This window comes from Vanellus vanellus (assembly GCF_965231255.1).
Source record: "Vanellus vanellus genome assembly, chromosome: 15".
Taxonomy (NCBI): Eukaryota; Metazoa; Chordata; class Aves; order Charadriiformes; family Charadriidae; genus Vanellus; species Vanellus vanellus.
In genome coordinates this window covers 11,364,980-11,384,405 of record NC_138920.1, presented here as the reverse complement: position 1 = coordinate 11,384,405, position 19,426 = coordinate 11,364,980, and the positions used below count along the sequence as shown (strand labels likewise).

Genomic DNA, 19,426 nt, shown 5'->3' with positions numbered 1-19,426 from the left:
CATTCTTCGCCATTCACCAATTAATTTAACTGCAAGCTTCAGAAAGCATCACAGGTTTCCTGTAACAAATACATTACCGCCCATCCCCACAGACACCTCAAGTCAGTCTCGAGGTTAGTCCATCATACTGTCCCAACACAAGGCAAACTTATCTTATTCCTTCCACTTTTTTCTTTCGATCCCGACGCCAAAGCTGTGCAGTCACGGGTCGTTCCCCCAGCCCTTCTGGAGCTCGGCTCCCTTTTACAATCAAAGTGAATCCGCACGAAAGAGCAAATGATGCTGCCAAGTGAGTCACTGCAAGCTGGACCTCACCAAAACACAGTGCTTTGTTAAGAGTGACAGAATTACAGCCCATTAAGCCATAGTAACAAGCACTTCAGCATCGCCTTCCAGGATTGCGCATGTAATGGAAGTCACCTGCCCAGACTGCCAGACGGACTGGTGCTCTGCTCCAAGCTGCTGTGGGGAGAAGCCCACGGCAGCCCAAACCCACAGCCCTTTTCAAGCACTTTGCTGCACCGGCTTTGGAGTGATAACCTTCGGCGTATCCTGCGTTACTGAAGGCGTGTGCACAAAGGGATCCGAGGGATGCAAGTCGGAGCAGAGAGCCCACGGCGCCTGTGGTCAGCAGATGGACTCCATCCCGGGTATAAGCCCATGGTCCCGCACGTAAGAGCTCCGGTGGTCTGCCAGAACTCTTGAAGCTACCGACCAGATGACACACATCACCAGTTTGTCCATTGTTTTAAAAACAAAATTCAGACAGTTTTCTAGTAAAGGTGCAACTGAGGCTGGGGGGAGCATTTTCTTTGTTTATTGGGTTGGGGTTTTTTTCCTTTTATTTCACTCTGCAGGGGACAGACTAATACCGACTTAAAGAAACACTGATTAAAATGAGGATTCCAGAGCCAACATTTCCCTGGTAGACTTCAGCTTTCCACTGGCTCTTGCAGTCCTCTTGCATTCGCTCAGGCTAATCTACACGTTAGTTCAAATGGACAAACCCAAATTCTATTAATTTCCCATGTCCCAGCTGTGCAGTACTAATTAAAGAAAGAGTTCAAGAGTTCATTCACATTTAGGTAGACTCCATCCTCAAGAAAGTATGAGTGCTGCATTAAAAACGTCTATGAAAGCTTAGCAGAATACTGTCTTAATTTGCAGTACTCCATTTAACAGAGAATAGCCACTTGTATTTCACCACAAGCACTGTGCCAAGAGTTCGCCACTCAATAGCATGCAGTTAATTCAGCGCAATCAGCTAACATCCATCCTCACTGCTGTGGAGACATTAGCGACAGCGTTAAGAGGAATTTTTCCTTTGCCGACCACAGGGCATTGATAGTTCCCCAGACAAACATTACTTGGGAAGTAAAGGGACAAATTAATCTCCTACATTAATGTTACCGGGGAGAAATACCTCTCATTTTACCGTATTGATATTTTGAATTGAAACAAGCTACATTATTTTCAGTAAAGGGGAAAAAAAAAAAAAACCAAAAAAAAAAAAAAACCAAAAAAACAAGCCCACACTATTCATTCCAATAGCTTGAACTTTCACTGGTTTTTCTGACAGCACTTGATGAAGTCAGACAAGAAGATAATAGGAACAGTCCATCAACTTCCACGGTATACCTAAAACTACAGAAACATCAAATTAATATGTCAGTCTCAGGTGCAGACCTTACATCTGTTACTTTCTTTCAAGTGTTTCCACAAACACTGCAAAATGTTAATTTATCCCTGATCTAACTCCAGGGCAACGCCCACATACCCCAGCAGGAGAATTACCTTCACACTCTGCAGTGAATTGATGATGAAAAGGCATCAAAATCACCAAAGACTAAACTTCACCTGTTTATAACTGGGTTTTCTTTTTCTTTCGCTGCCTTTACAATCACTCTGGGCACACCTTTCCCTATGCAGAGCAGCTACTGCAGTCACCTCCGCAAACCGTACAGACCTCTGTCTAACGAAGGAAGAGTAATTAGTGAAAACGCAGAAGCGGGACCCACAACCGGCAGGAGATGAGGGAAGCGTTTGAGACAAAACCAGAAGACAAACCGTGTTGTGGTCAGGTTTGCATTAGACTTGTTAAAATGAAAAGTCCATCTTCAGAAAAGATAGCAAAAGCATAAGAACCACTTGTTTACTAGTGAACTCGCTGTTTTGCTTCACAAACTAAGCCCATCTTCCAAAGAAGAACGCGGAAGGTAATTTACCAGAAAACATCTGCTGGAAAGCACGAGAAAAGCTGTTCCTGCTCCTAAAAAGGGCCACCATCGAAAAAGGAATTTCGTACTCCAAATCATTATCTGCATGATCTCCCATCCTCTACCACTTGGAGAAAAACTGGAACAGTTCTTGGGCTTGCTTTTGGGGATTTTGGTGGGGTTTTGTGGAACCAAATTAGGCTCTCTTTTGTTTCTCTGCACACAACCCTAAAGATCAGATTTGCTTATTTTTAAGATACAGAAACCTCCAGATTTCCCAGCTCAGTTTAGAATCACAGCTTGGGCTATGAGTGATACCCAAAACAAACTCGGATGCCGCCCCAAAATGAAACTCAGATATGAAAAGTGGTGCGATGAACAGTGGGGGACCATGGGAAAGACATCAGACCCTTGCTCCTCCATCCTGTTTTCACAAGGCAAAAATGAAGATACCTTAAGAGAAGAAACAAAATGTAATTCCACCATGTGAGTTGCAAAGCCTCCTTTTAACTCATCCGGAATACAGTGCTAAGCAGCCTGGTCCTCTAACACATAGATGATGTGAGGTGAGCAGCTCCCTAATGACAAACGCCGCTCACTTTTCTCCAACTCAACTTCTTTGCTTCCAGGATCTCTGCTACAATTCCAGAGGTAAACCCATCACGACACCTACTGACTTGGACCCAAACCCCATTAACTTCGTGCCAGAGGAAATCCAAAGGGGACTTGCTCACGGGCAAGACCCGATGCCAGCAGCCAGGTGGACCTGCATTAGGTCTTGAACGGCATTTACTGCTATTCCTCCCCTTATCAGCTCAAGGATAAAAGCTCAACCTTTCTAAGCAACGTCCTGGATCCTATCCCTGCTGCCACTGACAAGTTCCAAGCAGTAAGAAATCTTAATATCTGTGAATATGTTCCAACACCTTATTTAACAGTTTTCTAAAAATATGAATATCCAATGGGCTTAATATCTTGCAGGTTGAAGTCAGTACATAAGAAATCTGTTCAGTTTTTCCCTGCCTCAATGCTTCCAGACTGAAAAGAGTTGTACAGTTGAACACAAGAGTTTTATTAATAAAGCTGCCTCAAACGTAGATACAGGCAGACAACTTTTCCTTCTCCTTGCCCCCCCACCCCCACCCCCCCCAGCCTTACATCAGTCTTGTTTCCAGTTTTCACAGCTCATACTCTAAAATCCCCATATTAACTTTCTGGCACGCTTATTCAAGCACCAATCTCTTTAACCATATGGTTCTAGTCCTGCAGATTGCCTCTCCCCCCATTTTACCTCTCCTCCCACAAGGTTTCACAGAAACAGTGCTATGCAAAACTTGTAAAAGTACATGTCATTTTAAACGTTCAACACCAGTCTTCTCAATGAAGTTTCTACAGAAGTCAGCTTAATTAAAATCAAGAACAGAAAACCCTGAAAGCTTCATCTCTTTTCAGCTTTTGACAATCAAAATTTTCCACTGAGTTTAAAAATAAAATAAAATAAATAAATAAATAAATAAATAAAAGGCTGAAGTGGACAAGTCCAAAACTTTACACAAGTTTTTCCAATCTTCTAAGCATGAAACAGAAGTTTTCCCATCTAGTCCTAAAACAAGTGTATACGGTAAACGTTAATGCTATACTTTGTGAGGAAAAGTCTATAGCACAAAATTGTATTTTCCCACTTTGGTCTAGCATATGGCCACTGTCCAACACGTAAGTTCTCACGCTATACTCAAATACACACGAGATCAACACCCTCCTAATTTAGGCGAATGTTTAATATTGCCAGTAAAGCATTAATCAAAAAAGCAGGCAGTCCAGAAACCCAAAAGGATTTTTTTTTCATTCATTTTTTAAATTAATCCAGAAATATTTGAGTACTGCTCACATTACTCCACTTAAGCAAGCATTTCCTAGAAACAAGCAACTAGTTACACAGCTGTGAAGAAGTCAGCTCCCTCCTCTGCCACAAACTGAAGACTGAACTACTACAAATTCCTACTGGGGGTTGGCCAGGAGAGGTCTAGTTCTGCACTGGAGGACACCACTTACACCGCATTCCTTCACACTGATGTGATTAAGAGGTTTTGGGCTTGTCAGACCCATCAAGCAAAGAAAATTGACACGCACAGATCCAGTGTCTGTCCTCAACGAGGTTAATACTACAGAGGGAACAAGTCTCCTGTTGTAGTTCCAGCAGACGCATCTTTCAGAAGAGACCCAGTTACTGTTACCTACTCTTTTTTACTTCCCCAATTTCACTACTATCAAGACTTTACTGCATTTGGTTAAACTGTTTCAGATCAGCGTTAAACCATGTTCAGAACAACAGCACCCACACAAACTTTTTCTACTATATGTTAATGTGATCCCCGCACCAGTGAGATCAATAGTATCAACTCAGCTGCTTTCAGAAGTACAATTTCTGCTTTTTCTCCTTCCCCCGACTCCAAGAAGTCAGGTCCTACTTAGCAGCCACCTTTCCAGTGCCATTTAGCACTTGCTTAAGGCCATCCTTGTAATGAGAAATCAGTTAATCGTGCCCAACTTGATTTGGAGAAATGCAAAAAATCAAATTATGCTGCTCCGTCGGTGAGGGCAAGGCCACCGAGGAGGAGAGACTGAATCCCACGCTGCCCCCAGGACAGCCAGGAACGGGCCCTGCAAAAGGAGCGGTTGGAAGGGAGAGGTCTGGGCTGAGTTTAGTTCATCTTCAGCGCTTCCAATAACCTCGTTGCTGGATGTACGGGCAGAAGTTTCTCCATCTTTAACAAAGGTGGTGAAAGCCGTCATCCAAAACTGCATTCTACAAGTTTGTTCCCAAAGGATCTGGCCCCATCAGAGGATAACAACAGAACCCCCAGGCGGGACTGCAGAAACACGCCAGACGCTGGGCAAGCCGGGGCTTGCCATGGCCGAGACCCTGGAGGACACCGGCTGATCTCCGTGTCCTGAGGAAACTCCCATGGACAAACACAAGTGGTATCAGAATGGCACTTTTGGGCTTCAGCTGCTAAAACCCCGCTAACCCTCACATTGGGTGCTCAGATCTTGGATCCAGCCCAAATTTCCGTGGAGGACCCACTCTAATAGAGAGAGATGAGGCTGATCATTCCTTGCATAACGAGGAGGTGCCTCCAACAGATGGGGTTACAGACAACCCCAAGAGGAGGCCGTGCAGGCTGCGGATTTAATTAGAAGTGTTGTTAAACAGATAGGACTGCAAGAACAGTTCTGTGCCTCACCTCCTAAGTGCAAAGTGGAAGATACCTCATGAGACAGGATTCTGCAGAAATCTGTTAGCGGCGTTTCCTTTGCCAGACAGAGGTACAAGAAACAGATTGCTAGGTAAAAAAATGCCGCTTTACCCCTCTCCTCCTCTCCGTGAGCTTTATTCTCTGGCAAACAGACACAGAAGTCTCTGCAGAGAGCTGCATTTTTAGGAACAGAAACTTAGCTGTTCGCACAGCTCCATTAAAGTCAGTGGATCCTCCCAAATGAGTACTTTTAATAGCTTGTAATAATTTGATAGTAATACAAACTTGTGAAGCGGCCTCCCAGACCTCCACATGCAGGAAATACCTTCATAAAATCAGGGCAGTAACGAAATAAATCAGGCTGCCTGTTAAGAATGTCCAACTTTGAGAGTTCTACACGTTATTTCTAGGGTCCAGGTTGTTTTTCTGGGTTGTAAACATCCAGTGTACCTAGTTAGCAATAGTATACCTTCTAGAAAGATAAGTACTTTGTAAGGCTTCTCTAACAAACAACAAATTGCCAGGACTATTTGTTTTAAGTACTTCTGTCATGCAGAAGCAGTAATCCATGTATATTAATTCAGCAGCATATGCTGTCCTACACTTTTCTAGTTTTAATAACCTTGCCTTTTATAAAGGAAAAAAACCTCATCCTCTTCGAGAATACAGGTCACCTTAATTTTCATATGCAAATTATTTCAGCATTTCCTATTCTGCTTTTAGATACATAGGATCTTTCGCGTTTTCTTGAACCCTTTGTGAAAACACATGCTTAAGCTTGGGAAGGCTACTTCTATGCCTCTGAGTGCCAAAGTTGTTTCACAGCTCAAATTCTTGCACCTTCACCATGAAATTAAGAGACAGAGAACCTGAAGTAACATGTCCGGGTCAGGGAACAGAAATAGTTTCCTTGTTAAAGAGAAGTTTGCTGAAGCAGAAAGTATCGCAACTGTTACACTTTCTTTGCTTTATAGTGAAAGAAGTAAGTATGCAAACAAGTGTACACATTTTTTTTTAACCATAATTCATTCCTTATTTCAACCTGGGTTTATATTGGGTTAGGGCATAGACCTCTTATATGAAGAGTTGTTCCAGAACAAAGACGTTTTAAGAGCTTTATTAGCAGGACAGATAAAGATTGCTTCGGCATTGAGAAGTTTGTGCCAGAGGGAAGAGGACATGAGAGCACAAACTACTGTAGATGGCTCCACATCTATTTTTACGCCTTAAAAATTTAAGAGATGCTGTCTATCCTTGCTGTGGGATTTGCCCTGGAAGATTGTTCAGTAACACAGTCTCCTCACATTGCCCGCACAGAGCTTTCACCCACCTCGTACCACAGCAGGTCGAGCACCCCAGCACACAGAACGAAGCTCACATTTTGATGTACTGGTTATATTAATGAGTTTAAAGGCGATGCTGTCTGAGAAATGGGGTTACAATGGAAGTACTCGCACAGGAGCCAGATGCATTCATGCTTGACAAAGCTTGGGAGAAAGAGTGCAGTCATATTTGCATCATCTTAAGGTGTGCTCAGAAATGTATTCTACCCCTCCTGGAAAGCAGCAACGCGCACGCCACCAGAGCCAAACCCTCTATTGGGAAGAGGATACCTAGTTTCCAAGCAAGCCAGAGAGAATGTTTTTGGAAGCCAATGTTTTCTAGTCAGTCAAGTATTGTGCAGAGCCAAAGCAGACTCTGCAAGGCTTTACATAGCTGTGAGTACGTACAGCTCCTCAGTAGAGACGTCTCTGCTCACCACCAGCACATCTCAGCTGGTTCTTTGAGGCACTTCTGTTTGATCAGCACTATTCTGCTTTCAGCTGCAGACAGCTCGAGGCAGTTGCTCTTCATCGAAGAGATCGTTTCCCTCTGACACTAACAGTACCTCATCACTTGATGCAACAAGACACTCCAAGGGTGTTAGCGGCATACCAGAAACCAGGGGCTGACAGCTAACCCCATGGCATCCTGCTCCAGCAGTCTCCCATACATCAAGAGGCGGGGACAGCCCAGACGCCCGCAAACTCCGCGGGGTCTCGCGAGGAGAACAGCATCGTCTTCAAAGCCCTGCACAGGAGGGGAGCCCAGCACCCTCCCAGTGCCACAGCACCAGCAGTCCCACCACTGCCGCCTGTACCCCGAGGAACAGGCTTCAGGAGCATCACCCACCTTCGCTTTGAGCCTCCAGCACTTACTTCTGCCTCCACCTCAACAACAGCATTAGCGGAAACCCTTAGAGCAGCTCCTGTGCTGCATAATTCTTGCTCGGATTGAAACGCGGCTTCCAGCAAACCTGAGTTTAGGTGCAGGCGCCGGCAGGGTAAGGTGAACCTTAACAACGGGGAGTTCAACAGAAGTGTCAGACCACAACCGACACACGCTGCTGGGAGCCCCCACCCCAGCAGGGGGAAGAGTATCCAGTGTCCCTTTCCTTTTAAAGCTCTTCAGGCTCACCAAAGGCCCTCTATTTCAAAGATTTGCCCCTGTTTTGATTTTTAATCGCTATGTGAACACCCAGTGGAGTCAGCCCAACCTACAATGAGGCCCAAGTGCGTTCACGAGCAGTGCACGTCCACTCGTCCTTAAAACGGAGCACTCGTCCTTAAAATGAAGACACAAGAACTGGCCTTCTCATTAAGGAGAGGAAACATCCTCATAATATATTCCCCCTCAGAAAGGTCACGTCTGTATCGCAAGACATTATTTGAAAATCATAGTCACAAAAACCCCTCTTCTAGTACAGAGGCCATAAAACGACTCCCCGGTTTCATATATAGATCTAAAGCACTTAATCAGATGAAAGATGACTGCAAACAAAAGCACTTGGAGCAATAGAGTATCTTCTTTCCCAAAACATAGGTCCAGTGGTCACTAGTGGTCACTGGTGGAAGCACTGCCCACAGAGCAAAGCCATTTTTTTTTGTTGTTTGTTTTAAGGAACTCAGGAAGGTGGTGCTTTTACGCTGTCAGCAGTTTTCTAGCACACAACCTCCTCAGTGTCACTGCTAATGACATGACAGAGGGAGACCATTAGTGCAGGGAATTATTTTTCTCCCTATAAAGACAGAAATAATCGGGAAGAGTGCGCTTTCTCCTGAATATATTTGGCTCTGCAGAAGACACATGTGATACAAATGTTGCTATGGAAACTATTCTATTAAATAATATTAAATTAAATTTACATATTTAAAGTGCACAAAACTAGTCCAGGTACAAAACTAATTACCCTGAATTAAATCTTGAGATTACAAAGTAGGGCCCATCAGAATTATCATTTTTCTTCTAAAAGAGGTCTGGTTTTGAGCAAGCTGCTTTTCTGCACCCCTTTCTTTCCAAATCTGCACCCCAGTTATTCAGAAAAGTAATTTCTTGAGATAATTTGTACATACAAGCTCTGCTCCTAGTTCCCTTGGTGATGGAATTACCATAGCATTACAGAGACAAACCCAGGAGCTGAATTCAGCCGGAAAAGACAATGCACTGATTACAGCTGTGCCACCATAATATTGGAACGTATTTTAATAACTCCCACTTGCATCTCACCACAAACACAGGACTGAAATCCTTCTCAATCAAACAGGAGTCCTACACAGTGCTGGAGCAGCCTTGTCCTTCCTAATGTTTTCAGGCTATGGGAAAGTTGTTGGAAAGTTAGTATTTTAAGGTCTAAAGTATTTTTGCCCTTGCCACCTCCAGCTCCTGGCTGTCCAACAGCCCTCCCCAACGCAGCTACCGGAAAACAAGCTCTTTGCATCGCTCCTTCCCCTCCGAAGAAGCCAAGCTCCCATCAGCCGCTGAGTAAGGCTGAAGTCAAGCTCTCGCCGACGCCAGGCGGCAGTCCCCGGTGCTCGGCCAGCTCCAGCCCCCGGCACGCACACACGCGCCGGCGGCAAGCAGGGAAGCGTGCCGGGCGGAACGGACACGCTTTAGCTGGGGCTGCGCACTGGGACGTGGGCGCCGGCAGCGCCACTGCCGCCGCAAGCAACGCCAGTTCGTCCTGCTCTTATAGAACGGGCGTTAATCGTAATGAGCCACTTCTACTGGGGTGTCGTAAATCAGGGCGCCGGGCTTTTAAGCAGCTTATAGAAAATGCAAGTTACAGGAAGAAATCTGCAGCCGTGTTTCAACCGTCTGTTCTTCAGTAGTGGGCCAATACTCTAAACTGAAAACTACAAGGAGAGAAAAGCATTACTGCTGATGGAACTACTTATTTCCAAACAAACGGAGCAGCAAGATCCGAATAGGTCACCTCTCCCTCACAGCACAGGCCTCTGTCACCAGACCTAGAGCAGCGACAGCCACATCTCAGCAGCTACCAGCTTCCCTCCGAGTGTTCTCCGCAGCACTGGAAAGGTGATGGGACAGCACGCCCGGAGCCAAGGGCAGCTTCGGGCCACAAACTCAGGGCTCTTCATTTTAACAAATCTACAGCCACGGGAACCCTCCGGGTCTTTGCTCAGACTTCTTCACAACACCACTTCACACTTTCCAGCCAGTGATGATGATACAAACCTTTGGAATTAGAAGGAATGAGATCACATAAAGAAACTGTCTTTTCAAAGAAAACATTTAACATTTGTTCCATTTCCACGGACTCGGTGCCATTCTCCATGCCTCCCTCTATTTTTGCATTCAGCTGTCAAATGCACTTCTGCTGAGAGGGCACCGAACACTTCCTCACCACCACCCTCAAAGTGCTTTGGAAAGCCTCCATAAAGGAAAGGCACAGGCACTAACAGAATTTACACCTATCTCACGGTTAGATGCGCCTTATTCACACGCCCGTTGGGCTTCACTGTTACAGTATGGAAAGATGCGTTAAAGTGTTGGCTTTTTTTTTATTCTACTCTTCATTTATACTGGAGCAAACTGAATACTAACACACATTCAGCAATGAAAGAATAGTTATGATACACTAATTCTGCCAAATTTACTACAAGTTCTCTCATGATGACGTTATCTCCATCTGTCACAGAATCATGCTGTTCTTAAAGAAAAATAGCCTGCTGGAATACTTTAAAATGCTTTCCAGTTTCCAAACAAGTCAGGGAGATGCAAGTTACCGAAACTATAGAGAAGCCATTGAACACGGATACAGCAAGAGAATGAAACTATAATTGCAATGAGGCAGCAAAAGCCATGCCCACCCCCTCATAATAAGCCTTGATGCAAAACTCATGCTATGAACAATTCAGAATTGCCAACCCACCACTTCCCAGTAAACACACAAAAAAATGGGTTGTGTTCCTGTCCCGAGAGGCAGATACATCAATTAAAGCGCTTTATATACACAAAGCCTCCCTCCAGTTTGCGTCCCCCTTAAGCCAGGCTGGCTCACGAAGGGAGACAGGAGGTGGGGAGCCCACTGGTCCCGTCCCTGGTGGGCTGCTCAGGGCAGCGGGCACCGGCAGCCCCCGCACCGCAGGCGCACACCGTCCTTCAGGAGGGCACACGCCAAACCAGGGACCGCAGAACACTGCCCCACCGCTGCTGCCTATCTAGTACCTACAACCAAAACTAGGAACGCACCGTGGCGTAAAAGAACAGACTTAAAATAAGTTTAAATAAGGAGCTAAAGGGGGCTTTGGGGATTTTCATTTTGTGCAACTCGAATGCAATGAACTTAAAAGCCCTGATGATACCATAAAGGTCTTCACCTGTCCCACTCAGCACCCGAAAGCCCCGATTCGCAGCAGCCCCCTCCCCAGGAACCCCGGGACTTCAGCAGCTGCGGAGCGCTCCCAGCCCTCGCCCCTGCCCGAAGTCCCCCCGCACCCCCGGTCCCTCAGCCCCGAGGGCATGGCCACGGCTACCCCCGGCCCCCCCCGCCTGGCCGCGCTCGGAGCCCAAAGTTGGCGGCGGCTGCCCGGCCCCGGGCGCTGCCTGCGAAGGGCAGAGCCGGGAGGTGGAGGCAGCACCGCCTTCCCGGCGGGCAGCGACCCCATCTCCCAACGGGAGAGAGAAATACATATAGACACACACATATCTATATAATGCATATATATATATATATATATACACACACGCCTTCAGGTGCCTTTCTTCTTCTCCCCCTCCCCCCATTTCTTTTTTGTTTCCTGTCACCCGCTGAGCTCAGTTGGCAAAAAGAGGAGGACAAAGGAGGGGAAGGAAAAAAAAAAATAAAAGAATAATAAAAATAAATAAAACCCCGAAGGCAGGTGCCGTGGGGCGAGCCCCGGAGGGGGCCGGCACTCACCCCCAGCCGCCGGCTCCGGATGCGCACGTAGCCCTGCTTCACGATGTCGTTGAAATTGGAGGCCATCCTTTCCCGGGGAAAGTTGGAGGCGGCCGGCGCCGCTCAGCCAGCCCGCATGGCGCTCCGCAGCCTCCGCAGCCGCGCCCCGCTCCGCACCGCCCCGCGGAGCGCCCCGACCCCGCGGCGGTGGGACGGACCGACCGGCAGCGCCCGCCCCGCGCCCTCCCTCCGACACCCCCGCGCCGCCCCGGGGGGAGGCCCTCCTGCCAGCCACCGCCGGCCCCGAGGGGGGGGACAGGGACACCGACCGCCCTCGCTCCCCAAAAGTCAGTTTTGGGGAGCAAACCGCTGAGTTTCGCCCCCGGGGCGCAGCATCGCGGGCTCTGCCGGGAGCCGCCTAAATGGTCTAAGCCTCCCCGCGTCGGACCAAGCACATAAATTTCCTCCAGCTGCAGGTGGCTCAGCTGGGAATAATCAGATCTGCCCCGTGTGGCGCTGAGGCTCTGACCTGTGGTTTGCTCCAGGAAGGCGGGTTTGCCAGAAAGTCTTTCAGGTGCCTGAGAGTCTGCCAAGTGGCGCAGCTCCAGAAGCATCTCCTTCTGAAGACGGGTAACCTGAGCTGTTGTCCGATGGGGCACTTCACGTCGTGGAAATGTCACAGGCGCATATGCCGCATTTTCTAGGCAATGCGCGGTTGCAGCAAGGAAAGACTTTGCCTGGCACTGGGCCCCGGGGTTGCCTTCTGCGTCCCCTGAGTTCTCCTCTTCCAAGAACATGCAAATATTGCCAAGTACGCATCGAGCCCAGGAGAGAGGGGCTCCAGCAACTCCGCTTGCTCTACACGGGTTACCTGTTAGTGGTACGCTATAAATACTACGTCCTGGAAAGAGGGACCGTTCATCTCTTCATAACGCCTTTTAATAGCATTACAAATATAGACAGTCTGAGGAGGAGGTCAGCCAGATAGATGACTTTGAGAATTATCCTGCCACGGAAATTACAAGCGGGGTAGCAGGGAGGAAGGCAGAGCAGAGAAAGGGCTCCTCGCAGCTGTGCTGAGCGCAGGGCGACGGGGAAGCGATGCCCATTTTTATTTACCCGTTCAACGACTACAAAACTCACCTATGGTAAAAGCCGCCCCTTTCTGGTGTAAATATGTAGCTGCTCCTTCATTTTAGGAGCAGCCAAAAATGATGGTGGCTGCTCTGCTGTGGTAACAGCGTGGTGCGTTCAGTTCTTGCTTGAAGTGGTGATTAGGCTTTGCAAGGCTTTACGAAATACTAATTGATGGAGCGGATTACAGAGATAGAGTGTGAGACTCTCTAGCTGAAGGGCTAATTCACTTAGGATGAAGGAGACAAGTCTGCAGTCCTTACCTCAATCTACTTTATTATTTTACACTCCCCTCTCCTTTTCACCGAACTATGTTACAGAATGCATAAAATAGAACAGCTTCAGCTAGAAACAACAAAAACTTCCATACCCGTGCACCAAAATATGCCAGAAATGAGAAGAATATTCTGAGACAAGTCCGTCCTCTAAGATAATGGGACCCTAAATCAAAACAGAAGTTGCATATTACAAAGCATAGGTTCCTCACTGCAAAATTGCCGAGTAATGCATTTTTGTTAAATATACTGTACAGCCCCAAGAACACTGTTAACATCGGTTCCGTAGTACCCTTCGTTAGATTTCACCGCTGGTCGAAAGCTAGAAAAGTTAAAGCACCCAGCCTGCTTCATCTTGTGTAGAGGTGTGCGTTCAGCGCGGAAATATATTTCACAATCTACCTCAAGCACCATAAAAATACTAATGCTGGAAGCATCAAGTATATTCTAAACCCTGAAAAAAAACCCAGCACTTATTTTGGTTTCAAAGGCATTTGTAGCAGGAAACAAATTACAGAGCCACTTTAGATGTCTTCTCAACAAGTTTAGACGTTTCTTCTAATCCCTTCCAGTACCTGCAAACACATACAGACGGTTTCATTAGCCACTAGCATATTCTTGCAGGTAAACACATTCCGAAGAGCTTTGCTAAGTAAAGGTGGATTTAAGCCTGGGCTTATTCTTTGATGAATTAGGATATTAGTGTCCACTTACGTTTTTACTTTGAACAACATAAATCCCTTACACACGCTATGGTTCAAAGAGAAAATGCATTTTAATTCCCATGTGTGCAATATGTTCCAAGAATGTGCCAGAAAATCTCATTGTTCAGGTTTTCAACCCAATACTATCACTAGAAAAAAACCCTTGTTTACCAGGTTTTCAATACCGATGCAAATGTGTGCTCTCATTGTTTTGACAGGAGTCCTCCTTTCATTTCCCCAGGGGTCTGCTGACCATTTGCACTCCCCATAAGGAAATGCTGCACATGTTTATCTATATTCAAAACTGTATAAAACCTTTTTAATAAGCTTTCATTGAAATGCAAATTCTTTTCCTTTTAATGACAATGTGATTGCTATTATTTCTTATGAAGATAAGAGTCAAGGGTCACTTTGAAGTACTAGCCTGCTGTTAATAATTTAAGTGGATTATTGTTATATTCTAATCTCATAATAACTATCATTGTGTTGCCCTACAATGAGCTCGTTTGCTTTTAGGGCTCTGGAAACAGAAATCACTGTTATTCATTATAACTGAAAATGAAGGTATCAGTTTTTGTCGAAATGCCAACCTGACATTTTAAAAACAAGTTCCGTTCACCTTGTTATGTTTGCAGCATGTCATCCCCTGTGTCCGTGATATTATTTCATCACAGTCCAAAGGCAAAATTTGACAAACATCTCTGAGACTTACCAAGTTAAAGACTAAGAAAAAGGCAGAGGCCATTTTAAGGAAGCGATATTTTCTGGGGAAGCTATTTCCTTGAACAGATGGAGCTGGTACTAGTCAAGCATCTCCTGACAAAAAAGTTTCTCATTTGATCACCCTGAAATGATTTTCTGGAAATGTATAACATGCATCAATATGTTTTTTATGAAAAGCTCCCATAACGTTTCGTTCCCATAAGGTCAAGATGACAACATTTTTCCACTATTGTTTTGATTTTTTTCAGAGTAGTTCAGAAATGATAACGTAACAGTGAAGTGTTCTGACCTTATCAAGTACTTTGAGGTTACTGGAATGCAGTATTTCAAACACAGTATCTCCATGAAAAGCTTTTTTGGCATTCCTATGTCTAATTTTGTTTTGGTGTGAGATACATTTTTCACATTTCATTCTGATTTTTGCAATGGAAATTCTGAATTTGGACTAGTTCTAGCTGCAAAGAAATGCAGCAGATAATGAGCAAAAATAAGAGTGTCATTCTTTTTTAAAAAGTGGGGTTTTTTTCCTATACTATGGCAAACCTTGAAATCCCTTACTCTCCTTTTTGCAAAGCCAAACTTATAGTGCTGCCTCGGATCATTAGGCCAGCCATATTTAATTTTGGAAAAAGAAAAAAAGTCTATTCTGAATTTACGTCTTTCACAATGCAGAGGTTTGATTAGTTTTGCCTTATAATTGCGGCCGCTGGTGCTAATGCAAAACCATACACCCGATCCACAGTACAAAACTGCTCAGCAATTCTCTTCCTTTTACGTACCGTTGTGCTAATTGATTTTGAGTGAATGAATTCTGCAGAAATGATTTCTCGGATACTTCTCTCTGCTGTTCCATCTTCTTCTGGCCATTTCCAGTACGCCAGTGAGGCTGCCGGCGCAATGGCCAGCGCAATGGCCAGCGCTGCCAGCCGTCAGGCAGAGCAGCAGCGTGTTGCGTCACGGAATTTGGGGCACCTTCCTAAAATTTGGGCTAGCCTTTAAAGGAGGCTTCCCTGGTGAAGTGAGGGCAGGACCCTTGGTTAAAACATCCTCATTCGCTCCAGGGATTTTTGAATACATTAGGTATAAAATCGCATTAGTGAAATGCACACATAACTTCTTGGCAGAATTACAACACAGATGTCGGTCAGTGCCAAAACATGCAAATTCATGAGACTGAACAGTTAACTTAAAAAAACAAAAGCCCTACCATAACCGAATGTAGGTATATAGCTACTTGCACAGTAAACAGGAAAGCGCCTGCCAGCATAAGCCACTGATAGTCAATATTTAATGAAAATAAATAATCTATTAACCAGGCTAACGTGTCATTTTGCACAGTAATATTGCAGTATCGGGCACTGAAATTACCTCGCCTCTGCACAATTCATTCGACTAATTTTGCTGCGTGTAGACCAAGGTGGTGAGAGGCAGAGAAGATAGCGGAGGGCGGGGGGAAGCAGCAAATGAAATGCATCCTTTTACGGGAAACTCTGGTTCTGATTGTAATACTTTGTCCCTAACAAAATTACTGTCAACACAGCGAATGTTAAGATAGAAATAAATATATGCTGAGTGAATCTGCAAGCAAAGTGAATCCAGGGTAATATTAGCTATTGAAAAACCCAACATTCATTTTGCTTGCTTTGTATTTCGGTGACAGTTACAAGCATTTAAGCAACTTTTTCATCCTCGCTCTCCTGAAGACGTACATCAAGGGACCTGCCTGAATCTGCACAACACGGCTGGAAGGATGAAGCGGGACTGAGTAGCGGGTCACAAGGTCACCATCCATCCTCCCTTCTCCTGTAGGTAATTTATCAGAGCCTGCAGTGTATCAAAGCGCAGCCCTGGGACCGGCAGCTGCCCCCGATCTTTGGCCGTGGCAGAGCTGGAGGGATCCAGCCCGCGCAACTGCCGTTTCCCCGACTGCCTGTTTGATATTTCCCGTCCGAGCCAGCACGAGAACGTTAATCTCAGAGTCGGTCCCAAAATCTGCGGCTGTAGTCTGTACCGAGCCGTGAGTGGGCAGTGCAGCCGCGCCAAAGGCTCAGACCTCAGCGACAGCTGAATTCGGATCACGCCATGTGCACAGGAGAGACTCATTCACGTTTGCCCGTGTGTTTGGGCGTAACCGTGTTGCTTGTGGGGGCGGATTTCACTGCAGGGCCTGCGTGGTTGCCACCGAGCTGGCCCAGCCAAACCCCATGGCACGTTGACTCATTCCTCCAAGAGAGCCTTCAAAACGGGACCTGCCACCACTGGTGGTAAAACCAGTATCCTGTGGGAGAAGGCAGCACTTTCCGAGGAAGGGAAGACACGCCTGCTAAAGGGCATCTCGGGGCTCGAATTGCCAACGCCGAGCTGTGAGATTTAGCAGGAAAGGTGTAGAAATCATATCATAAACGGACATTTTGCCCATTGAACGCTCACAAAGGAACTTGACTGGGAAAGTATTAATGGTACCCAGGGAAATATTGAAGCCAGGGCTTATATTTAATGGTATCTGAAATTTTTAAGGACTTTCTGTAGGAACCTAAGCGTTGTCTCTGGTAGCGGTGTCTCGGAAGAGGGTGTGGGGTTACTGCTAGCAGCAGGCTGCGGTGTGCCGCATCAGCGCTGTAACAGGATGCCGGTTGCTATTACAGCGTATTTAAATAAATAATTTACTATTATCACACTGCAAGAAAAGCACCAGCTAAGTTTCAGTTGAAACCCAAATGTTAAGTAAGGGTTTCACTAGAGAATTCAAACAGAAGCTTCTTTACATTATATCACAATTTTAAATGTGAGTGGCTGTTTCTAAATTAGACTTCAATGTCTAATATTTATAGATATCATGTTCAATGTTCAATATTTATAGATATCCCAATACCGGTTGATTCCAGTGAAATTTATTTTCCGTTGTTTTGCCCTAAATACTCATTACTGAGCCAATGCCAAGCTAATTTGATGTCTGTGTTAACAATACGTCTACAAGGCAAATTCTTATCTTGACTCCGTGCATATTTAAGCATTTATTGCTGCATGTCTACTGAAAATTTATGCCTGAAAGTTTTCTGATCTTTTTGTTGCTGTTAAATGAGTTAGAAAAAAGTATATATTCTAATTATAGTATTTGCAGATGGCATTTGGTAAAGATAACAAATAATGTCAGTTTACAACGCAGAGCTGGATATTATGTGCTGCCTTGTATAATCAGTAGATTTGGGGGCCGGTTTTTAGCATTTCATTGTGCAGTTGCAAGGTTAAATTTCCATAAGCATTTACCAGAACTGGGCACCTGAATCAACGGATGAATATGAAAACAAACACCGTTCCCCATTGCAGCGTGACTTGCAGGTAGGCAAAGCCAAAGCTCTGGCAGCGCCCTGGAGCTATTGCACAGGGGAGGCGGGAAGGGTGGATTTTGTTCTCCGTGTCGTTCTCCCACCATATCAATCCCTTTGCATGGAGGTGATGCAAGAGGAGTTGTGCTTTGCAATGCACTAAAAGGCTAAAGCAAGTTATTTCCCTTTAGAAGCAAGACAAATTACTAGGAAAGAATGATGACTGAATCACAGTACCTTCACACCAGAGTATCAGAAAAGATAGCCAAGGACAAAGATGTACCTTCTGACCCTCCTTAACTGGAGCTGAGACATCAGCTCTAAAAGCCTGCATCAATCACCCTCCTGCACATGCAATTGGAAACATTCGCTTCACACGTGAAAACCTGCGTGTCACTTTCTTGAAAAGGCAGCCTAAATTTACAGATGTTCTTTGCTAACTTTGAAGGTGGAAATTCAAAACAGCCATTATAAAACAAAGACTAACTCAAGTAAGACAGACACCAGGACAGTAAGTCATTCTTTTTCTGGCACGCAAACAGATCTGGAATTGATATTTCAGTATTGAAATAAAAATATTATGAACACTTTCAGAGTGGTAAAACGCAAATGCTCAAGAAGTGATGAGAGCTGTTTGCACGACTCCGTAACACCACGTACCAAAGGCTCTGTGTAGAATATAGATTTTGTAAACTTCTGCAAAGTGCCCAGCAACTGCAGCTACCTTAAATTGAATCACTTGTGACCTTTCGTTGTGAGACACCACTTATTAATTGCATCTGCACTGATGACGGAGTTAAAGTCTTCCTGAAGATTCAAGGGGACGTGTCTGAGTTCAGCCACAGTGCTTCCTCGTCTCTTGCTAACCTGCGCCAGCAATTCTGGTATATAAACGGGAATGGAGTCGCAAAGACTGAATGATTTCTGAGATTTCCCAGGGGCTTGGTCAGCCATAGCATGAGAATTCATTCCACGTGCTTACGCCTCCCAAGGGCTGTAAATATTGCTGCTGTTAAATATTTTGAGGACCAGGATACAGCACAGGCATAGATTGTCTAAGACGGGGAAAGTTTGCCAAAGGGTTAATTTCAACTTTATGTCAGGTCACTCAGAAGCAATGCAAAAAAGTCAGGGTTTCTGACTGTAGAATGCATCAGTAAAAATATTTGTTTACTGTTACCCAAAGTTTAACAAGTTTTCTAACAAAGCTGCCATAAATTGAACATCTGGCTGCATTGGGTGGCATTTACAGACCTTTCTCATGCAGCTACTTCCCTGAGGAACTGAGAAGAATGACTTAACGCCCAATTATCCTTGATTTTCATGCAATTTACACAGAAAATATTGTAAATTGCATCTCTCATGTAAATTATTTCAAATGAGTATTCATTAACACAGGTGACTTTGCTTGCCAAGGCTCAGCTGGCTCCGGGGACTCATCAGTTGTCCTAAAGGGTGGATATACACACTGATTAGCAGGAACAGAGAGGAGGAGAAAAGCAAAGGCATAAATATACAAAGAGCGCTCATTCAGAAACAAAACCAACAAAGACAACTTGAGAAACATGCACTGCCCAACATTAACCAGCCTT

At 45.2% G+C, this 19,426-nt stretch overlaps 1 protein-coding gene across 4 annotated transcripts in view; it reads right to left on the bottom strand.

Annotated features, from left to right (window-relative positions):
* DOK5 (docking protein 5) overlaps nt 1-11,848 on the bottom strand; it is a 45,942-nt gene extending 34,094 nt beyond the window's left edge. For all 4 annotated transcript variants that reach the window (XM_082491021.1, XM_082491023.1, XM_082491022.1 and 1 more), the window contains exon 1: nt 11,694-11,848. In XM_082491021.1, the coding sequence (XP_082347147.1) occupies nt 11,694-11,759 (66 nt within the window). In that variant the 5' untranslated portion in view covers nt 11,760-11,848. The remainder of the gene's footprint in view (nt 1-11,693) is intronic.
* Between the last annotated feature and the right edge of the window lie 7,578 nt (nt 11,849-19,426).